At 39.6% G+C, this 20,145-nt stretch overlaps 3 protein-coding genes across 5 annotated transcripts in view; 2 read left to right on the top strand and 1 right to left on the bottom strand.

Annotated features, from left to right (window-relative positions):
- Positions 1–160: 160 nt before the first annotated feature.
- LOC105837650 (shootin-1) lies at positions 161–10,903 on the top strand. Its single transcript, XM_012682606.3, has 10 exons — positions 161–3,492; positions 6,627–7,064; positions 8,288–8,401; positions 8,491–8,585; positions 8,710–8,863; positions 9,008–9,136; positions 9,207–9,352; positions 9,586–10,111; positions 10,215–10,273; positions 10,440–10,903. The coding sequence occupies exons 2-10, from the start codon at positions 6,632–6,634 to the stop codon at positions 10,581–10,583; spliced, it is 1,800 nt and encodes a 599-aa protein (XP_012538060.1). The 5' UTR covers positions 161–3,492; positions 6,627–6,631; the 3' UTR covers positions 10,584–10,903.
- A 198-nt stretch (positions 10,904–11,101) lies between these two features.
- LOC105837651 (protein BCCIP homolog) lies at positions 11,102–12,875 on the bottom strand. Its single transcript, XM_012682608.3, has 3 exons — positions 12,733–12,875; positions 11,771–12,025; positions 11,102–11,650 (listed from the first exon to the last, which is right to left on the bottom strand). The coding sequence occupies exons 1-3, from the start codon at positions 12,841–12,843 to the stop codon at positions 11,111–11,113; spliced, it is 906 nt and encodes a 301-aa protein (XP_012538062.1). The 5' UTR covers positions 12,844–12,875; the 3' UTR covers positions 11,102–11,110.
- Positions 12,876–13,672: 797 nt separating this feature from the next.
- LOC105840171 (protein Skeletor, isoforms B/C) overlaps positions 13,673–20,145 on the top strand; it is a 70,784-nt gene continuing 64,311 nt past the window's right edge. The window contains exon 1 of one of the 3 annotated variants that reach the window (XM_036284408.1): positions 13,673–13,766. The gene's annotated coding sequence lies outside the window, so the exon portion shown is untranslated. Of the gene's footprint in view, positions 13,767–14,451; positions 14,535–14,635; positions 14,707–20,145 lie in introns of those variants that run through there. The other 2 variants (XM_028189097.2, XM_036284407.1) reach the window with 2 other exon arrangements.

The raw sequence follows: 20,145 nt of genomic DNA, 5'->3' as shown, positions 1-20,145 counted from the left end.
GTTTCGCAAAAATCAGATCTCCGGTTGAGCGTGTAACGTTACAACAGTACCGTGACGCTCGTATATTGCAAGGCTGAGTCGGTTTATTTTGATATATCAAAATATATCCAAAGTGTATTGAAATAAAATTTATACTGAAATAAAAATCTTTTTTTTTTTCGATTATTAATCGTGATTTTAAATTGTCCCTATCATCACTGCAAATAATTTTACTATTTTTTTTAATAATATTTCCTTTCTTTAAAATGAGAGATTAAAAAGTTTCGCAGAAGAGAACGAAAGAGTATATAGTTTGGGATAAGAGAAGAAATTTTCGTGCCGTCTGAATCATGCAGCCCGAAACGCTCGAAACATTTTGTATCTTCTTCGACACGTAATCTCGGACACGGATAACCCGGCGCAGCTCGCCGGTTTCCACGGAATGCCGGGACACCCGTTACGCGAGTGACGAGCCAGTGAGTCACATCTCTGCGGCCACGAAGGGAAGCAGGGGCATGATTCCAGACAATAAAGCCGTTTAACGATCGCACCGTCCGCGCGATTCGAGGCAGACATCGCAGACACGGTCGAAAGCGCTTTTCGAGGCCGCGAAAGAAGCGCGCCGATCGCTTCACACGCGTTACGATTATCGGCACCGTCTTCCTACGCGGGCTCTTTGTCGACAAACGTGTGAAAGAGATCCTGCATTTTCTGTAAAATTTGTACGTGAACTCTAAATAATTCTAATTAAAAAGCGCGCTTTATTTTCAATATTTTGCATTTGCTACGAGCGCCATTGTAATTTGATAAACAAAATGACAATTTGTGTTAAAACCTAGTAGGATCACAATTTCTGTAACTCTTGAATTGTACCTTGAAATAGCAAAAATTGACACCTAATTCTTGTGTAAAGGCATAATCAAATCTACGATCGATTAATGTGTTAATATTAATTTGCCGTATTAATATTCAATATATCAATTTAATACATAATGTATTAATTTAATATTAATTATCAGTTAATACATAATTAGTATATATTAGAGAAAGAGAGAAATTTTACTGTATTAAAGAGAGGCAGTACGTTTATACCTTTTGACATCAGGGTAGCGATCATGCAACTTTTCCCCTAGGGCGGAAACGTGATGATTTCTCCGTTCAACTTCTACGGTAAAAATTTTCACTTTTCACATTATCGCTCTAGGGAAAAAGTTGCATGATCGCTATTCAGATTATAAACGAAAGTATCGACTCGTGCTTTATCTTGAGATTCCATGTACTTTTCCTGGCACAAGAATCAAGTGAAAGTTTGCTCGGTTTTTTCCTATAGATTTTACACAATTGCAATAAATCGTTCTCTTCTGTGTAGTTATTTTGTTAGAATTCCGTAATGTAGATGCGCTTCTCTCTCGTTATATCTCCCTTCTCTCCGAACCGTACAGATTTTTTGCTTCGCAACGGAACATCAATCATCAACGATGCACGCAATAGCGATTCTGTTAATTTATACTTATCGTACAACGTTGTTTATAATTCATCATTTATGTCGTCATTGTGTTTAAAAATTATTTATCGACTTCCCGCGTTCCACAAATTAAATGATCCAATAGTCGTACCGTTTCTGAAAATTTTGCGGGCTTTACATTCATGCGATCTTCTATATAATTTTTATCATGCTCGATAAATCAAGATTTTATTGCGATACAATGTGCAAAGTTTAAATTCTAAAAGGTGGAGCAATATTTTTATATATTTCGCGTGCTGGATCTTAATAAATATATTTCTGTAAAATTGTCTGAATACAAAAGTACATTACATAAATAATTTCTTTCGTAGTGAACAGATTCTCTGATTACTCTGTCAAACTTACGTACCACCGCTATACATATGCATGTGACATACGTAATAATTAAGTGGCATCTTTTTTGTGATATATTCCTGCGAAACCGCGACAACAATGCGCTTCCGCAGCGACTTATGCAGGATGAAGAATTGTCGGGCGATTATTCAGAAGTAGTGATTCAGACTTGCACTTACGCGAAGTAGATATATAAAGTTTTGCGCGCGATTCTATATGTACATATGCACAGCTGCACATGTACGGGACGTGACTGCTATCAGCGTAATCACATAGTCGCTATGTCTTCGCTATTATCTCGCGTAGAATTCTTCAGGCGTATTTGTAACATACATTATGATACGCACCTGCATTTTTATCGCAATTAAGTCATCCATGGTCACTGGCGAGGTAAAGATCCTCGTAAAGTTTAAGAAACAGATCTCGCGATAAAAGCGAAGAATCACCTGGAGAATATTTTTACGATGGAATACGATAATTGAAATTCTATATCTAATAATGTATATTTTAAAATAATTTATTCAACATGCTAATCGAATTTGTCGCATCCTGGATTTTATATAAATCAGTTTTTATTTTAAAGTAGCTTTGTAATAATTTTATAATATTAAGAATTCAATTTTTTCACTTTAGTCAATATAAAAATTTTCTTTCATTGATTTTATGCGAATATTTTCGCATAACAATTTTTTGGGAGGAGGGCTTGGATACCTAGATTATATATAATTTATAAAATCTTGAAATTCTGCTAAATATGTGAGTTTTACTCATTATTTGTAACTCTATACAGTTCGCCTTTTGTGTACTCAGCTGCTGACTAACTGCGCAAACTCTTTTCAGACGCAGCATCAAACAAGCGTCAAAAGCAGCTCGGAAGAATTCATTTTTTCGCTTACATTAAAACAACAAGAAACAAAACTTTTTAAATTAATAATTGATATCTGCTACAAAGATGTCAACAAAAATTTTTATTCTTGAAAAATTCTGTTATTCAATTTAAACATGATTTTGTAAGAAGATACAACGCACACTATTTACTTTTTTATCGCTGGAAGGCACAAAAGAAGATGACTACATTCTAAAGAGAACGAGATATAAAAAAATATTTAAAAAATATGATTTATATATATATAGCATTGTTTCCAGTCTACACTTCTTTTGAGCAATATTTCATCGTCAAAGTTCGTCGTCCCTCTCCTCAACTCAACTTTTTCCAAAGTTCAACATTTTTAGTGCTGATTGCACAACTCACGAATCACGATCAAATCGCACCTTTAGTATCGAACAGCGTGACGCGTCGAAGGCTACCGCGTGGCGCACTCCGCGGAAGGTGCGTGCGTGCGTGGCGCGCACACGCCCGGGTCGGTTTTCCTTAAAGAAACGAACGGTCTCTCGCGTTTCTCTCCTCGCGTGCAGTCCCGCGGTGCCACGAGATAATGTAACGTTACAACGAGGCAACGCGCGCCCGCGCGGAGTCAGTACGCTCGTGGACGCGCGTCGGGGAGAACGCACGCACGAGCCTCTCGGCCGAGTCCGACCGCGCGGAACTCGACGACGCGTCGAGGAAGGGAAGGCAGGAAGAAAGAAAGAAAGAAGGAAAGAAAGAAAAAGAAACTGACACTTCTCGACCTCACGTGGTGGTGCAACGAACAAGCGTGAGTGTAACCGTCTGTCGTTTGTAGGGAAGAAAAAAATTTATCTCGCCGTGCCTCGTTTCTGCGAGTATTCGCGTCGCTCGTCTTCGCGATTTCGGGAAGTGATCGCTGGACTAAATTGTCGATTGCACGGGCGCGATTTTGTGAGACGCATCGACGCGGATCCGTTTGCATTCGCGATTCCTCGAATGAGATTTCAAACGCGCGTGTAACGAAACGGGTTATCTCGTTCTTTGATGCAAAAGAGGTAAAGTGAAAGGATCGCCCGGTGCTTACCGCGAGTACACTATCCGACGTGCGACTCCAAAGTCCATTACACGACGCGTACACGGCGTGATTGACAATTAAAAGTCATTACGGTCTTTGTTCTACGAGTTAAATTACTCCGCAAGCGAGTTGACGGATGTCGCAGTAGCTAAGTTGCGCGTGCGGTACCTACAAAAAAAAAAAAAAAGAGCGAAAATTGCATCTGCGTTTAGGTCGGATTTAGATCGCACGAACGTCGCGTTTGCTGAAACCCTGTTACTGCAAAACCTGTAGCGACATTCAGTACGTTTTCTGAATATGATTAATAAAAAGGACAGACGTCTTAATTTCGCAGAAAAATAAATCGCTATCTTTCTTAAGTATAAAAAAAAGCGTGCGTCAACAGAAGAGATTAATTAAACGACAGATGTTACCGTTATAAAATAAAAAAAAACGCTTACTGAAATTATCAATTAATTAAGTAAATTCATATACGATAAATAATAACATGGAAGAACAGCGAATCGTCATGTTACTTTCTGTTAGTTTTCCCTCTAAAAACGCGACGCACCTTTCCAAGATTCTCGACTGATTCCGTCAGTTCCATGAGTTATGAGTAATTCACGTGTGAAAGTATGTTTCATTCGGGGAAGCGCTATCTTCTTCGCAATACAATCCTGAACACGTGCAAACTTAGCTCGTGCTCTATCAATTGGATGTTATCGGACACTTGGCTCGCCGCTCGTTAATGCACCGAGAAAAGAAAGTTTGATTAAATTTCAGTTAATTATATAAACACTTGAATTAAAGCCCAAGTATTTTACGTACTTAAGTTAAATGCATAAATGCTTAAACTGCAATTTAATCGAGTTGAGAAAAATTTAGTCAAATCAACGATTTTTTTTTTTCAGCATGTATGACGAATATGTATGCCGGTATTTATGTCGTGCATGTGCTGCATAGAAATGTGTACATACGTAAAGCTAATGTGCCACCGCGATGCAACGATCGATGACACTAGTTATGCTGTAGCGAGGACAAGGCAAAAAGAAAAACGATCGCAAGCGTCAATCGCTCGATAAACATGTGTACAGCCGTTCTGTTTCAAGTTAAATTAAATCCCTCCTGCTTTGAATAAAGTATATATTTTTGTAATATATTAGTTAATTACTTAAACGTCTGCCTTTCAGATGTAAATCTAATTAAAAACACTTCTTCAAATAATTATATTGAATTTCATATAATTAAACGATAATAAATCAAAGATTAATTTCGCGGTTGCGTTTAATTCGCGACAAACTTATCGACAAATATCTTTTACTGAAGTGTTCTGTCAAGTACTATGTCAAGTTTCATGTTTTCACTTGCGCGTGAAGGGTGCCTGCTATATTTTGCGAACGCGCTTTGAGAATACGCCCCAGTTTATTGATCTCAACACCGGAATGTCTTTCCTGCTCTAGGCCTAATAGGCACGTACTCGAATGCAAATGAAAGGACCAATTGTCATCTCGAACGCCGAGAATTGTGTATTCCATCGAAGTATCTGTCCGCGTCTCGGGATTTTCGGCCGAGTAAATTTTTTTGCGATCCTCCCTCTCTCTTGGCTTTCGTGCTCGACGGAGCCGAAAGAGACGTTGACGTTGGCGGAAGCCAGAACGGCAATTACTCGCTCCGGCATTATCGAAGCGATCCGCAACACCTGGCGGACTTTTTAGCTTAGGGAAAGCGGCCGAAACCCTTCGGTCGACGTCGGTTTAACGATCGGACCGCACGAGCCCTCTACGAAACAGTCGTGCATTCCGATGAATTAACTTTTAAATGGCCCGCAGGAGAGCTATTCGCCTTGCTCCCGCGAAGCACAGCACGTGCGTCTAAACCTAACTCTCGGGTAAACTTTTGGAGGAATCCTATTTTAGAAGCGCACAAACCTCTGTTCCGGGAACTCGTGTTTCGCGGCGTGAATGAACGCGTACGTATGTATTAATACGACATATCTTATCAAGAGTCAAATTTCAACTTCTCCCCGTTAATAGTCGTGATATCATAAAATAACGAATATACACCGAACAACAATACTTGCGATATTTAAGCTTGACAGTTTGTAATGAATCGACCGCAGTAATATTGTGACGATTAAAAAAATTTTTACTATAAAATTTTCTCCGTGCACAAGAGTATTTTGATGCAGCTGCTATTTCGAACTTGACTGCCGAGGGCGAGACCAATATATTATTTTTAGAAATATCTAATGTTATTAACCTTTGCAGTAAGTAATCGGTGGCGATGTGCATGGATCCACTTTTTTGGATTGTTGCAAAAATGGGATTATATTGTTATAAAAATTGAATTGTGGCGCTGTTATTTTTCTGAATGTCGGTTATGCAATTTAATGAGTCAACAATGCTGTTGACGAAAAATTTATGTACATAAGACGCATTTTAGGAATTTTGTTTCTCCGTTCAAGACACTTGTCAAACGTCATAATTCCTTAACGAAGAAATATCGATTTATTACGCGTTTAAAATCATAATGAAATCATATTCACTTGTGTAAAATTTTACAAAATAAAGTAGAAATCCAATAACACCGATAATTGGTAATATATCGATAGTTTTTTTTTTCAATTACTTTAGCAATAATGATAATAGCAGATATAATAATATTAATAATACCGTAAGATTTGTAACTTTATACTGACTACGAAACATCTTTATTGTATTTTACTGTAAAACAATTTTCTTAATCTAAATAATATATTGTACTTTTGGGGAAAAAAAAACCGTACGGACTGACCAGGAACTAGCCAATTCTAGAAATCTAGAACACTCCATCGTTATCGCTAACAGAGCTTGTAATAAACGAGATGACAAGTGCGCTTATTTCCACAGACACCATGAATAAGACGGAATTCAACATCGTCCTGAGCACGGAGCCACCGAGGACGTCTCCGAGCGTGATTCATTCTCACATTCCGGTGCCGAGAATATCGGCCGCGATCAAGGCTCAAGAGAGATGTCCTCCAAAACGCAGAGGATCCTTCGAGAAGCTCGGCCACGGAACGGGGAACGTGGCAGCCCAAAGAGCGTCCTTCGAGAAGCTCGAAGCTTCGGTCGTACAGCTAAGGTCTCGCAATAACAATCAATTGTCGACCTCCAGCATCGAGATGCGAAGATCTGAGGAGAAGACAATGCCAACGAGTGGTTGCAGGACAATGAACGACGTCGTCAATCTCAACAGGAGCAACAGCTTCTTGGAGTCCAAGTGGAAGAGCAAATATGAGGACTCGGAGAAGAGGCGGAAACACCTGCTACAGAAGAGCGAAGCTGGTAATTACTAATTGGAAGCGTTAAATTGACGCGACAGTCGATTTAGATGGCTAGCGAATGCAACGTGCGATGTATTAGATAACAGCTAATTATACTGTTCAGAATCTGAAATTTGAATTTGTTGATAAGTAGATATATCTTAACTTTCTTTGATATCCGATATTTATCGATTGATATTTCAAACGATTTCAAACGTATACCGAATTCATGATTAAATCGTTCTTGTACTTCTTAAGGTGAGGAACGTAACTTAATTACTTATACATATTTGTGCTCGAATATTGTTTGTAATGTGCTCGATATTATAATAAGCTGGCTTATCATAGTTTGTCGTCGATTTTTTTATAAGATATCTTCTTATTAATAAACGCTCATAAATGGGAAGCGCGTTTATCACACGCGTTTACATTTCACGGATAGCAGACTGAAAATGTCGTGTAGTCGATTAGCATGTCGTGATTCACTTCTGCATGTAAAATCGAGGCATTGACGCGTATTAGTCACACTGTTTATACGCGATAGAATTATAAATTGACGGGGACAAAGTGTTATTGGTACGCGAATCTGTATTCTCAGAACGGTTCGTTGTCATCGATTTACGATCAGCAGCAAGCTGCTCGATCGAGTTTACGTGAAAAGGACCCGGAAAATAAATTTGATCATATCATAGCGGTGAGACTTTTTTTTTTAAGATGATCCCAAAGTACCTCGAATACGATTCATAATTAATAAGCGACAAACGTCTCGTAAGCGATTCGTGCGTAATGTAATGACGCGTCGGAATTTTACCAAGGATATTTGAAGATAGTATTTGTAAATGTGACTTAAAAAACGGAGAACAATATGGCAATCAGAACTTCACGAAATGTTAAAGTAACGCAACTTTCGACACGCATGCATATGTACACAGTATAACATTTTTTGCTTCTTAAATTGTTTGTTTAGTAAAAGGCTACTACACATGACATTTGATGAATGTTCCATCAATGCTAGAATTATATTTTGTTCTATAATACAAAATGAACAATGACATCATCGATCGTTTCTCAATAGTATTCTACGGATTATGTGACCTTAATCTGATTGTCGACTTAATAACTATGTTTGAATTGACTCATTTTACCCACGCACATCCGGGTGCCACTTTCAGTAGAAAGACAAATTATAAAATAGTTTCGTAATAGAAAATTGCGTTCTATGTCGTAATCGAACATCTTTTGCAGTGAATAAGGAGCACGTGGACTTGGAGAAAAAATACCAACAATTGCAAAGGGAAAATAATGCATTGCAGTCACAGGTTCAGGAGAAGGAGCAGAAGCTATTAAAATTGCGAACAGGTGCATATCTAAATAACTTTTGAAACTTCAACTCGTAACATCTACCTTTTACGTCTTCTACAAAATTACTAAATTTTTTTTCCTCGTAGTTTCTGAGGCGGTGTGTAAAGAATATGAACAATTAAAACATCAGTATGACGTAGAAACGAACGCAATGCACAAAGCTATGCAGCAAGCATCTGAGGTAACATTCCTGTAATTTATATTTAATATTTTATCTGCATATCATTTGTAATAATCCGTATGTATACATGAAAATATATCGGTTAAGTAATCTAGTTATTTTAAAATGGTATGTAATTTTATAGTGGTATCGACAAAACCGCGAGCTGAAGCGAAAGTCCCACATTTTGGCGCAGAAGTTTCAACGCAGCAATCCAGATGAAGCATTGCATTTCGACATGTCTGATGAAGTGGATTCAAACTTTGAGGATTTGGATCAGTTGAGGCAAACGGTGAAAGGTCAGTAACTGATTTTGTTTGATTTCCGTGGTTGTTATATACTCATCTTCTCGGGGTTCACGTTTATAATGTAATTGTGTAAACAATAGTTAAACAAAACTAATAGAATAACAATGGAATAATTGATCCTAAATCCGTTTTTAGATCTGAGTGGCGAAATAGCGCGATTACAAACGGAACTTCATTCTGCGCGGCTTCAGGAATTCGAGGCGCAGGAGCAGGTGACGCAGCTGACCACGCAGCTGGAGGAGGAAAGAGCCCTCCGACAAAAAAGTAAATCCTTCATAAGATAATCTCGTGATAAATAAAACGCGATAAATCAACCAATTCGTTTCTTTCGCAGATGAGGAGAAAATTAACGAGATGAAAGTGCAAAAGCAAAACATGGAAAGAGTCACGAAAATGGTAGCCGAAGAAGTGCAGACTCTGAAGACGCAATGCGATCGCGAACGAGAAAGTGCGAAAATTCTGAAGATGGAAGCCGAAAAAGTGCGTCATTATTTTCTACAATTTAATTTTGTTATAAACACACAATTTAATTCTTTTATTTTTTAAGAATATTCATAATATATATCTATTATTTAGATTATCGTTTTAAAGTAAAACTCTAATTTCTACTTTTAAGACAATATGATAAGAAAAACAAAAAGATAGATTTGGGAATTAGAGCATTAAAGATTGTTTATTTTTATATACCGCTGATTAGCCGATTGTTCGTGTAGTTCCAGAAAGAACGAAACGTCTTAGCGCATCAAAGTGCTCTCCTCATGGCAGAGGTCGGAGATGATCCGAATGGAAGATTGTTAAACGTTTTGAACGAGGTTGAATCCCTAAAAAGGCTACTAGAGGAGGAAAAGCAAAACCATACTTCTCAAGTACAGATATTGCAGGAGAAATTAGAGGAAAAGGAATCGAATGTAGAATTTGAGATTGTCGAGGAGAAGTTAAAGCTAGCGGAGTCTGAATTAGAAGTAGCTGTTCAGAGAGCCCTAAGGGCTGAGAATTCGGTAGAAGAGTTGGAGAAGGTTGTGCAATGCTTGAAACAGAAGATCAACGAGTTAGAAGAGAAACTTTCGAGACCGCCACCGCCACCGTTACCGCCACCACCTCCACCACCGTCGATGTCAGCAGTTGGTCAATCATCGATAAAATTGCTGACTAGAGAAAAATTAACCTCAGCTGTAAGCGATATGGAAAATATGCTTGGTATTACGCCGAAAAAAACGCCTGCGGTCACGCAACAACCTGGTAATTATACAATCTATTGTTTTATAATCGGATTAATAATTTTGTTTTATTATGAATGTATAAAAGTTATACATTGCGTGTTATATATGTATCTAATTTCCAGCTATCGACGATATTATTAATCAAATTAAAGGCGGTCGTTTTACGCTGAAGCAAACAGACGTAAGTTGGACTATATAAATATTTGGAGTATATGTCATATAAAAATGTTGAAAATACCATTAATTTCTCGAACGTTTTTTAAATCCTTATATAAAAAAATATTTTTAAATAAACTACAATATGTCTTTTAATCAATATGCATATTTGAGCAAGACGTTGATTTCAGAAACAAAGAGAAGAAGACCGGAAAAGACGACAAGAAGCGGAAAGTAAGCCACCAGCAGTTTCTGAGATGTTAAATATTCTTGGTACTATGAGACGAAGAGCCAAGCCAATAAGACAGTCATTCAAGTTTACGGACACGGCATAATGAAAATTGTTTGGACAAATACAATTTATAATTCTAAAAACAAAAGTTTAACGAATCTAAAACAATTGATTAAATTATACATTATTATTATTTTACAGTATGCTATAGATTTTCGTCATCACACGTGTATATTTTGTCTTATAGATTTGTCTTGCTCAATCTAAATTTATGCAAAATCTATTTATTCGATTGTAAAGATAACTTTTGTACTATTGTATGAAACTTAACCCAGAAGAGGTCTAGTGTAAGATCGGTGGCTATTTTGCAAATATTTTCTAATGTACATGTTAAGAGAAATAAAAGCAGAAAAATGAAAAAAAGAAGTACGGAAATTCTTAGATACAATATAAGCATTAGATAAGAGATATGTTATAAAAAGCTTAATGTAACACATTAAGTTATACATTATTATATGCAGATATATAAAAAACTATCTTTGCAGAAGCATATCTTCTGCTCATAAATAGGAAGCATTGCATAGGACTCGGCCGTATTCGTTTACGAAAATATTAACATCGTTTATAAAATTAAGAAAACTGATTCTGTATTTTATCAAATATGGATTGTAGCTTTGAAGCTTCAAATAGCAATACTCGTCTGTAAGGTATCATCTTATCGTCCGTTTCGGTCCATGTCCCGGATAAACCACTGTCCGCTTCTTCCTCCACGGAAAATTCAAAATTAACAAGTGCCTCTTCCGCAAAAATCTCCTCTTCTGGATTACTCCACAGTATCGATAACTCGTTGTCAGCGTTTTTGTTTTTGCCTTTTGTTTTTTTCCCGACTTTTTTATCTTCTGATTTGTACAACTTACATATTAGTACGAAATAGGAAAAATTATATGGCATATTTTTGCTATTGGCACGTTTCAATTCAGAAATAAGATTTTCAAGAAGTGGCACTGAAATTTTGGCGGGAATGTTGACAAATCTTTCGTTGATAAGCAAACCTAATTGTGCTGCATCGTTCTCCAATATACTTTTTATCATAGTGTTAACTGCGTCAGTTGCATGCTCATCTGCTAATTGTTGTAGTAGCTGTCGAAGTTGTTGTATACACAAAATATTCTAAAAAAAATTTTTTTTTAGTAAATAGAATTGGTAAACAGAAATTAATAATAAACTTTTTAATTTAATATGTAATAATTATATATCAATAATTTTATTTACATTATATAATATATTTACCTGTTTATCAGAAATATTAATAACTGTTGTAATACCAAATACGTCATTAATGTCATTATCTTCATCGTCAGAATCATCTATATCTGCAGACTGTTTAACAACTGATCCTACATAATTTTGTGATATTATTAACTCTGTAAGTCCACCCAAATCAATGTGTGCTTTGAGGAAAAGTTGTTGCAACAACGTTTTAATTCCATGATAATCTGGATCTTGTGGGTTGCGACCTTCAAAATCTACTTGGAATTCCATTCCCTAGAATTCACATTTATTACATCACTAATTATCTTAATTTATAAAGTATATCAATATAATTTTAATTAAAATTTCTAATTGTACCCCAAAAAACATTAGCTAATGATTAATTTATGGAAGTCAATTTGACAGTTTATTAATGCAGTACTGACATAATTGTGGCATAACGATTATGTTACTCATATCAAACAAAAAATTCACGGTTACATTGTCTAAAAACTGCAATTTCTTGCTAAAGAGCACATAGTAATAAAATATGCTACTTGTTTCATTAGTTAATATTATCTTTAAATAAACTAGAAAGAAATTGCACACACTACATAATAATTCTATACTAATTTACATTAATAGATATAGAATCAATATTTTTTCATAATCATTTTTACATAAAAGCAAGAACAATTTGTTTAATAATCTTAATAATCTTTATATTCTAATTTGCTTAAAAAGTACAAACTGCTGTTGCATCTATGCACAATATTGCATAAAATATATATGCATATACTTCCAAAAATTGCTAAATACAAGCAGACTTTTCATCCGTAAGAGATTATTTTGACCATAATTTTCACGTTAATCTCGCGTTCGGATTGGAACTACTAAATAAATCTACAGCATAAGAGAACGCGACCGCGTGCTCGAAAAGTGAGGTTAACCGCTCGGTGATACGTCTTGTGACATGTCTTATCAAATCGACTGTTTCTTACCTGTTCATTCGCGATGTCATATTCCTCGTCCTCGCTGCTGGACGACACGTGGTTCTCGTCATCGTCGCGTAACTTTTCCTGAACCTCACGCTTCTTCACCGGAGCAGCCATCGCAAATCTCCGTACGAACAATTACGAACGAATGACAGTAGCGACGGTGACAATGAGGCCAGGATGGATGAAGCGAGCAAAAGAGAAAGAAGGAAACAGAATGCTAATGGCCGTATTTGTTTCTCTCTCATCCGCCTAATCCGCGTCTGCGCAGTGACATCTTCGCCAAATGCCGGTCGTGCATTGATTCGCGACTAATTTCAGTTTCTTCGGAGCGAAAGGTGGAGGAAGGTGAGGAATGTGGCTGACGACATTTTTTACCGCGCAAATTCTTGATAATCGTGAACAAAATTCTAATTTTATCTTCTAATGTATGATAATATATATTCTATGTTCATTTCTTATCGAACACGATGATGACGAAGTCAGAGTTTTGAATTATTCGAATATTAATCATCGCATGTTAATTGCAAGTATCTATACACGTACGTCCTTCCGTTTTTCTTCAATCTTCTAAAATTTTTGCTTCGCATTTTTCAAGAATATGTTTGCATCTTTTTCTGGACTTTCTTAGGGCGAGTGAAGCCATAATTCTGCTCGCCGTCATCGTCGTGTGCGATTGGAGATGACTTTCAAGTGTAAGAGGAAAAATAGTTCGATCTTCTATGGTACGATTCACCAACGATCGTCGAGAATTTGCTTGCAATTCGTGAATCTCGATTCGCGTCGCGCGCGAGAGACGCGATGGATTCGATTCCGCGGCGCGCCAGTGGATGGCGCCACTCGTGCGGTTTTGCTGGCAACTTGGCGCGGTCGGTGTGCCACAAAAAACCGGTTCCGCTCGCTTAAACCCACGGTCACCGCCGCGTCGTTAATTTCGTCGGAGTTCTCTGTAGTGCGAAGATAGTAAACGTGTGTGTGCATATATGTGTGCGGCGTGCGTGCCGGCGAACGTAGAAATTTGAAGAACGCGGTCGCGCGAGGTAAGTGACAGAGATGATCATATTTTTCACTTTGAGGTTGACAAAGTTTTTTCTCTACATCGTCTTCGTTTTACACCTAGATGTAACCTATCGATAGACGATAAATCTCTTCGATCGTGCTTCCCCTTCGATTAGCAATTTTGAATTGCCGATCGAATGTGTTGATTTTACTCCCGTAAATTCCGCCGTGCGACAATTGATCATTTTTCATATATTTATCGCGTTTATCCGCCATTATGGCAGGTGGTCGGATCGCGACGCGCAAATCGCCTCGGAAAATAACGTGACTTTTCGTAACGACCCGCCAATCGCTAAAATTACACGCGCGACGACACGATTCGACGGGGTGAGAAGGGAAAGAGGGTAAGCTAATGGAAAGAGCAGCGGCGGTTTTCACGCTCCTCTTTCCGACGCTTCGCAGCTTTTTTTTTTCGGGCGCGAGTACCGAACGGAGAACGGCGATCGGCCGGGGGCCGAGAGAGATCGGACGGCGACGCGGCAAAATTCAAATCCCCGCGTCCCCTGCACAGAATCCCTGGAGCCGATCACGTGCAGCGGAGCGAAACCGCCCCCGCCGTTGTCGGGGCGCTGCAACTCGCCGAAATTCGATTAAAGTTCTCGCGCATGGGCCGAAGGAAATGCCGTTTTCTCGAATTTCCCGGAGTCTGTCAGGTGGCACCACGGCGTACGTCGGTCGGGTCCGGGCGCTACGCGGGCGACCGTACTGCGTACCCAGCACGCAGGGGGAGAGAGGAGCCAGTGCTCTTTGTAGGTTATTGAAAAGCACGTCCCAGGCCTATAGACACTTTGCCCCGTTGTACTCGTAGACAGCAACAATTGACCGACACTGACCAACCATCACCACCACCATCACCACCACCACCACCACCACCACCATCAATCGGCAGTCCTCTCTGTCCGTGCTTTCTCGTGACGTTTAGTGAGTGCTTTGAGCTGTGGCGCGGGCGGTGAGATGGCTGTCACTCTCTCTCTCTCTCTCTCTCTCTCTCTCTCTCTCTCTCTCTCTCTCTCTCTCTCTCTCTCTCTCTCTTTCGCTGTTTTCTTTCTCTTCTCCCTCGAATCTTTCTCTCTCTTTCTTTCTGTCCCTCTGTCTCTTTGCCTCTCAATGTTCTGTTCCTCTGGTGTTTCATTCGGATGGATCGAGAGCGTCGTCATCCGCGAGCGAACGTTCTCTCTCTCTCTCTCTCTCTCTGTCTCTCTGTCTTTGTTTTTTTCCCCTCTTTTCCGAGATGAAGCCGCGCAAGGTGCGAGGGGCCACTTTCCCGCGACGTCGGCGTCGCAAGTTGGATCGCGCCGCGGCCGTGACGACGTCTCGTGATCTCGAGAGCTCTGGTTTCCCTCCCTTAGATGTTCGGCTGAATGGATGTTCTCGACCGCCACTCGCTCTCCGTCGTACACTACCTCGTCCCGGCGGCGGCGGCGGTGTAGGTACCCGCCACACATTTCCACACCACGTATACAACACAACACAACACAACGCACACACAAAATACGTATACCTACATCGCGGTGCCCGCAAAAACAACATACTGCTTCTGGTTTTCTTGGCTGTTCGATGTTTCTTAGCGTAGCTGTCTCACCTGCCTTTTGGACTGTCCACTTTACGTTCTCGTTTCCTGCTTCCATCGAGAACTCTCTCGCTTCCCGCGAGGCGTTTATCGACGGGCTCTGAACAAGGCTGGAATCCTGATTTCTGCGAAATTCAGGGGAGGATTACTCTCTCTCCTCTCTCTCTCTCTCTCTCTCTTTCTCTGTTCCCTTTTCTTTCTCTCTGCCCCTCTCTCTCTCTCTATCTCTTTCTCTTTCTTTCTCTTGCCTCGTTCTTGCCGCTGTGATGTTTAGGTAGTAATAAATTTTTACATGTGTCACATTTTTATGCGAAATGGTACAATGTCTCGCGATGTCTCGGTTACGGGGCATCTGCAGCGTTTTAATTCGCAGAACCACGTATAACGTGGTTCGCGACGGTACTCGAAATGCAGAGCACGCGTTCACGGGGCTCTCCAGGGATTTCATACATAAAATAATGTTTCATAAATCGCATTTAGAACTTTTCTCCGATAATGCCGTTGTGTCTTAAGGAGAGTTACCGGTAAAATCCACTTTTTTAGTGATTCTTGTGGTTTTACCTCTTTTTTTCTAGGCGACAAATATAATAATATTTATCTCCACACCGTGAATTGGTGGCAGTAGCGATACAGTTCGATATAATTTTATATATATACATAATATAATATAATATATTAGAGAATTGAAGACATTAAACAATTTCTTCTATTCTGCGTGAATTTAAAGATAACGTGAGTCTACACGTGCGAATGCCCCTTCGAATGACTTCGCAACGGGAGAAGGGATTTCGCGAAGAGATTTTCAGTTTCGTCGTGATAAACAGCCGTCCCGAATTATCGAGGGCTCCGCGGCGACGACGTGCGGGAGAGAGCAAAGGGGATAATTATCGAGCGCGCGCGAGAGAAACGCGCAGGCCGACGTTTATTTCTATCAGAGTCGGGCGTAATGCGGATAAAGATCCATCAATCCCCCGCGGGCCCCGAAGATTGGGACACTCTCTAACGACGATTTATAACGATTACCCCTTTAACGGCGTCTCGCGCAGCTTCTCTCCGTACGTAACGTGTTATCGCGCGTTTTCAGCGGTTACGTGAATCATAAGCGCGCGCCTAATCTGCGCTCAAATCAATCTCTGCTTTTTAGATTCGGATCTGTTCGCGGTGCTTTTTTTTCACGTTCCTGATTGCAAGAATAAGACAATGGCAAAAAGCGATTAGAGGCGAAGTTAAAAATGAAACGAATCGAAATGAATAATACATTATTTCGCTTACAAAAATATAAAAATCACTTCTGGCATAATGACAAGGTACTCTGTCGATCTCGCATTTTTTAAATCAAAAGTAAATTGATCGACTCCGTCGGTCCTGAAATATTCGGATGAATGAAATCTAGAGCACCGATTGTACGATATACTTTACGTGATATAATATTATTCATATTTTTATCTAATAAATCCTGTACGCGCATTCATCAAACTGCCACGATATAAATATCACTCTCGTAATGAAAACTTTTTTTTTATTATAAAAGAAGAGGTCTTTCTTCGCGAGAAGAATGAGATCAGGTTTGATCCCCGGCATCGCGAACAAGCTCTAATTGAAATGCATACAAGCTGACTGCTGCAAGATCATCTCAATGCAATATCGCGGAATTCACTATTATTGGCAATCGAGCGAACATAATCGGCGAGTCGCAACATCGCGATGTCAGCTCTCTCTCTCTCTCTCTTTCTCTCTCTTCCCTCCGCGTCTCTTATACGCTTTTTTTTTTAGTTCTCCGCCTCTCTCGAAGTACCACACGCTCTACGAACGAAATTAAGCCATATGGCTACATCGTAGGGGCGTGCTGAGGCCAATGCGCCGCGCAACTGGTTGATTTATCGGTGCTTCCGCGTAGCGAAAACTAGCGAGAGGGCCGAATTGGATTACGGCGCGTGCACAAATTGCTTTATTCAAATGCGATTTTAGATCGCACGTCTTCCGCAGACTGCAAAGAGGGCCGCAAAACGGGGACGTTTCTTCTCCCTCGCTTTTTCCTTCCCACTTTTTCCATCTTATTTATCGCGCGCGAGAACTTGTTCGCGGCTGTAGGTACGCGCAATTTTGCGAACGAGTTACGAATGATTATCTAATGGTGTCTCCTTGCACAAACTTTCGCGTATTGATAATTAGAGAAGGCACAGCTCTCCTTTTTTATCTCGTTTCGTAAAAGCGTCTTGATATCGCAGGGGGGATGTATAAATATAGAGGAATTGCTTGGAAAAAAGTAAAACTATGTATAATTGTATAATACTAACTTCAATCTTTCTTCTTTATAATTAAAAATTTTGGGAGGATTGTTCTGTTTTTATTATCGATCTTAAATCATATTACACTGAAAAAATAATTTTATTGACGGAATAAAAATTTGATCATCCTGGATTGACATGTGAATATATTAACTAAATGTTTAATAATTGCAACTAAAAATGGTCAATGGTTTGTGTCAATCTCAACGTATTCGTGTGTTGCTTTCCTAATAATACGTTTTTATGTAGCACGAATAAAAATATAGTAATGCCAACCAAAAGATGTTTGCAACAAACATCTTATTTCGTTCCAAGTAAAAAATAATTTTTTTCAGTGTAATGGATTTTGATTCGGCGAAGGAAATCGTTATTTATAGCATCGTTCTAATTGCTGACTTTATGTATTTCGATGTATTCGGCGCGCAATTGACTGTGTTGTGATTCTACTCGTCCGAGCCACCATCTCCTCGTTCAATGAACCTCCCAACTTGTTTACCGAAGTTGGAAAAGAGCGGGTCTGGACGGACTGGGGGAGAGTCGAGGGTTCGATCGCGAAACCGACGGACGTGAGAATGGGCACAGAGTCAACGGTGAGAGCATAATGACCACTGAACTATAATCAACAACCGGAATACGCACGCGGAGTAGCCTTTGGCCTGTGGTAGTTATCGTTAAATGTCAGTTCTTCATCGTCGTGATGACGTTACTGCATGTAGAAGGGGAGGGAGAAATTTATGCAAGTCGTCTCGAAACACACGAAAAATCTTTTTAGAGACGGTTCCTTCAAATTGATAATCTTTTTCGAGAAATTATTGCTTGCTGTTATTTTTCTAAATTGAAGCAGCACACTTTCTAGTATCTTTTGGCCTTTACACGGTGAGAAATAACGATTTGACTCTGGATTTGTTGACGATTCTCAAGTAATAAGAAATAAATATCTGATCCTTTGAGCAGGGCGATTTGCGAATCGACGACGTCGCGATATTTCTCGTCGCAAGAGAATATCGCGAAGCATTTCACCACGTGCGGCTCCCGAACGGAGAAAAACGACCTAGGAGACAATTCGCTTTGGCACCCGCGGCTGGAGATTAATTCTCGACACGTCCATTTCAGTTCGTTCGTATTCCGCGGCTACCGTCACATTTCGGTATCGATATAGCCGACAAGGAAAGGGGAGTTGGGGAGGGCAGGGGAGAGAGAGAAGGGGGGGGAATGATTTCTAAACCGCGGCTCTCGGGGTATATCGCGGGCTGGCTATATTTCATAGCTGCACTCTTGAATCGTATCGCGCAGATGCGGTGCGGCCACGAGTAAACAGTAAATTCATTTCGATCAAGCGTCGACATCAGCTTCCTTTGGGGGCTTAGCGGCGAGATAGACGGCGGTAGACGAAAACGGGGGAGACGAAACCCGGGGATTTATTGCACTCGCGAGCCCTTCTTTATCTCATTTCTAAAGCTTCCGCGCCGGATTGGGAATATCGTGTTACTCCTTACGTCCTTACATCCACGGGATCCCGTCATTTCTTCTGCTCTCCTTGCGATGTTTTTTCTGCTTCATCCCTCAACGTTGGCTTCCCGAAACCATTTATTGTTTCTGCCCGTTGTTACGTACATGTCCTTTCCAAAAGCTCTCGAACGATAAATGCTCCTATGAATCGTCTCTTTAGCCGTTTTAAAGTAAACCGTATTACAGGATGTTTTACTTTAAGTTTCTCGATCCGTATCTTAGACAAAAAAAAAATGTACAAAGCAACGGACTAGAAGGAAACACGATCAGATCATACAATAATTTTTAATTGCTAAGATACTACTTCCTATATATTACCTTCTACTTTTCATAATTTCTACGTTTCACGAAGTGACGGCATTGAAACTTGAAGTGAAACAGTCCGTAATTATGCGATCTACAATAAATTATTAAATGAATTAGTCTTACATGTCGAATTAGATACCAAGTTAGGATAGATTTTGCAACTGCACGGTATTGGGGACACTTTTTGGTACGCTGTTTACGATAACGATGCGATGTATAGCTGTGTCAACTCGCCAAGTATTTTCTGATCGATAAGAAGTGAAAGGGAAAGGTATCGTCTTCAACGGTATGATGTGTGTTGAGTTAATGGAAATTGGTACGCGAGATTGAACTTATGGTTCAATTACTCTATCGTTACTGAATTTACCGGCGCTGGGGAAAGGAGGGAGGGAAGAGGCAGATGGAAATGGTTAATAAAACTGTACTCTAAGTGGGACGAAGGATCTAATAAGTAGCTCTCGGAGAGCAGAATAGACTGCACGGTGAATGGAAGAAAGGCATCATATAACGTCAAAGTAACAAACGGGAAGTTTATAATGTCTTTTATAATGCCGGATTGTTACGCGAGGAAGATTTAAGGCTATATAGCTCTTCTGATCGATGTAATAATATAGTCATTAAATTCGCTATTTGAATTCCGTTCAGCAGTGAAATACCTAAGATTTTTCAGTAATCGCTTTTTCATGT

This window comes from Monomorium pharaonis, chromosome 3 (assembly GCF_013373865.1).
Source record: "Monomorium pharaonis isolate MP-MQ-018 chromosome 3, ASM1337386v2, whole genome shotgun sequence".
Classification (NCBI taxonomy): Eukaryota; Metazoa; Arthropoda; class Insecta; order Hymenoptera; family Formicidae; genus Monomorium; species Monomorium pharaonis.
The sequence above is the reverse complement of the archived record's forward strand: the minus strand, read 5'-3'. Positions and strand labels throughout refer to the sequence as shown.

Coding starts and splice junctions, on each gene's coding strand:
- LOC105837650 (XM_012682606.3), top strand. CDS start 6,632: ATGAATAAGACGGAATTCAACATCGTCCTGAGCACGGAGCCACCGAGG. Junction 8,864..9,007: donor GTTGAGGCAAACGGTGAAAG/GTCAGTAACTGA, acceptor ATCCGTTTTTAG/ATCTGAGTGGCGAAATAGCG. Junction 10,112..10,214: donor TGCGGTCACGCAACAACCTG/GTAATTATACAA, acceptor TCTAATTTCCAG/CTATCGACGATATTATTAAT.
- LOC105837651 (XM_012682608.3), bottom strand. CDS start 12,843: ATGGCTGCTCCGGTGAAGAAGCGTGAGGTTCAGGAAAAGTTACGCGAC. Junction 12,026..12,732: donor ATGACATCGCGAATGAACAG/GTAAGAAACAGT, acceptor TGTGAATTCTAG/GGAATGGAATTCCAAGTAGA. Junction 11,651..11,770: donor TTAATATTTCTGATAAACAG/GTAAATATATTA, acceptor AATTTTTTTTAG/AATATTTTGTGTATACAACA.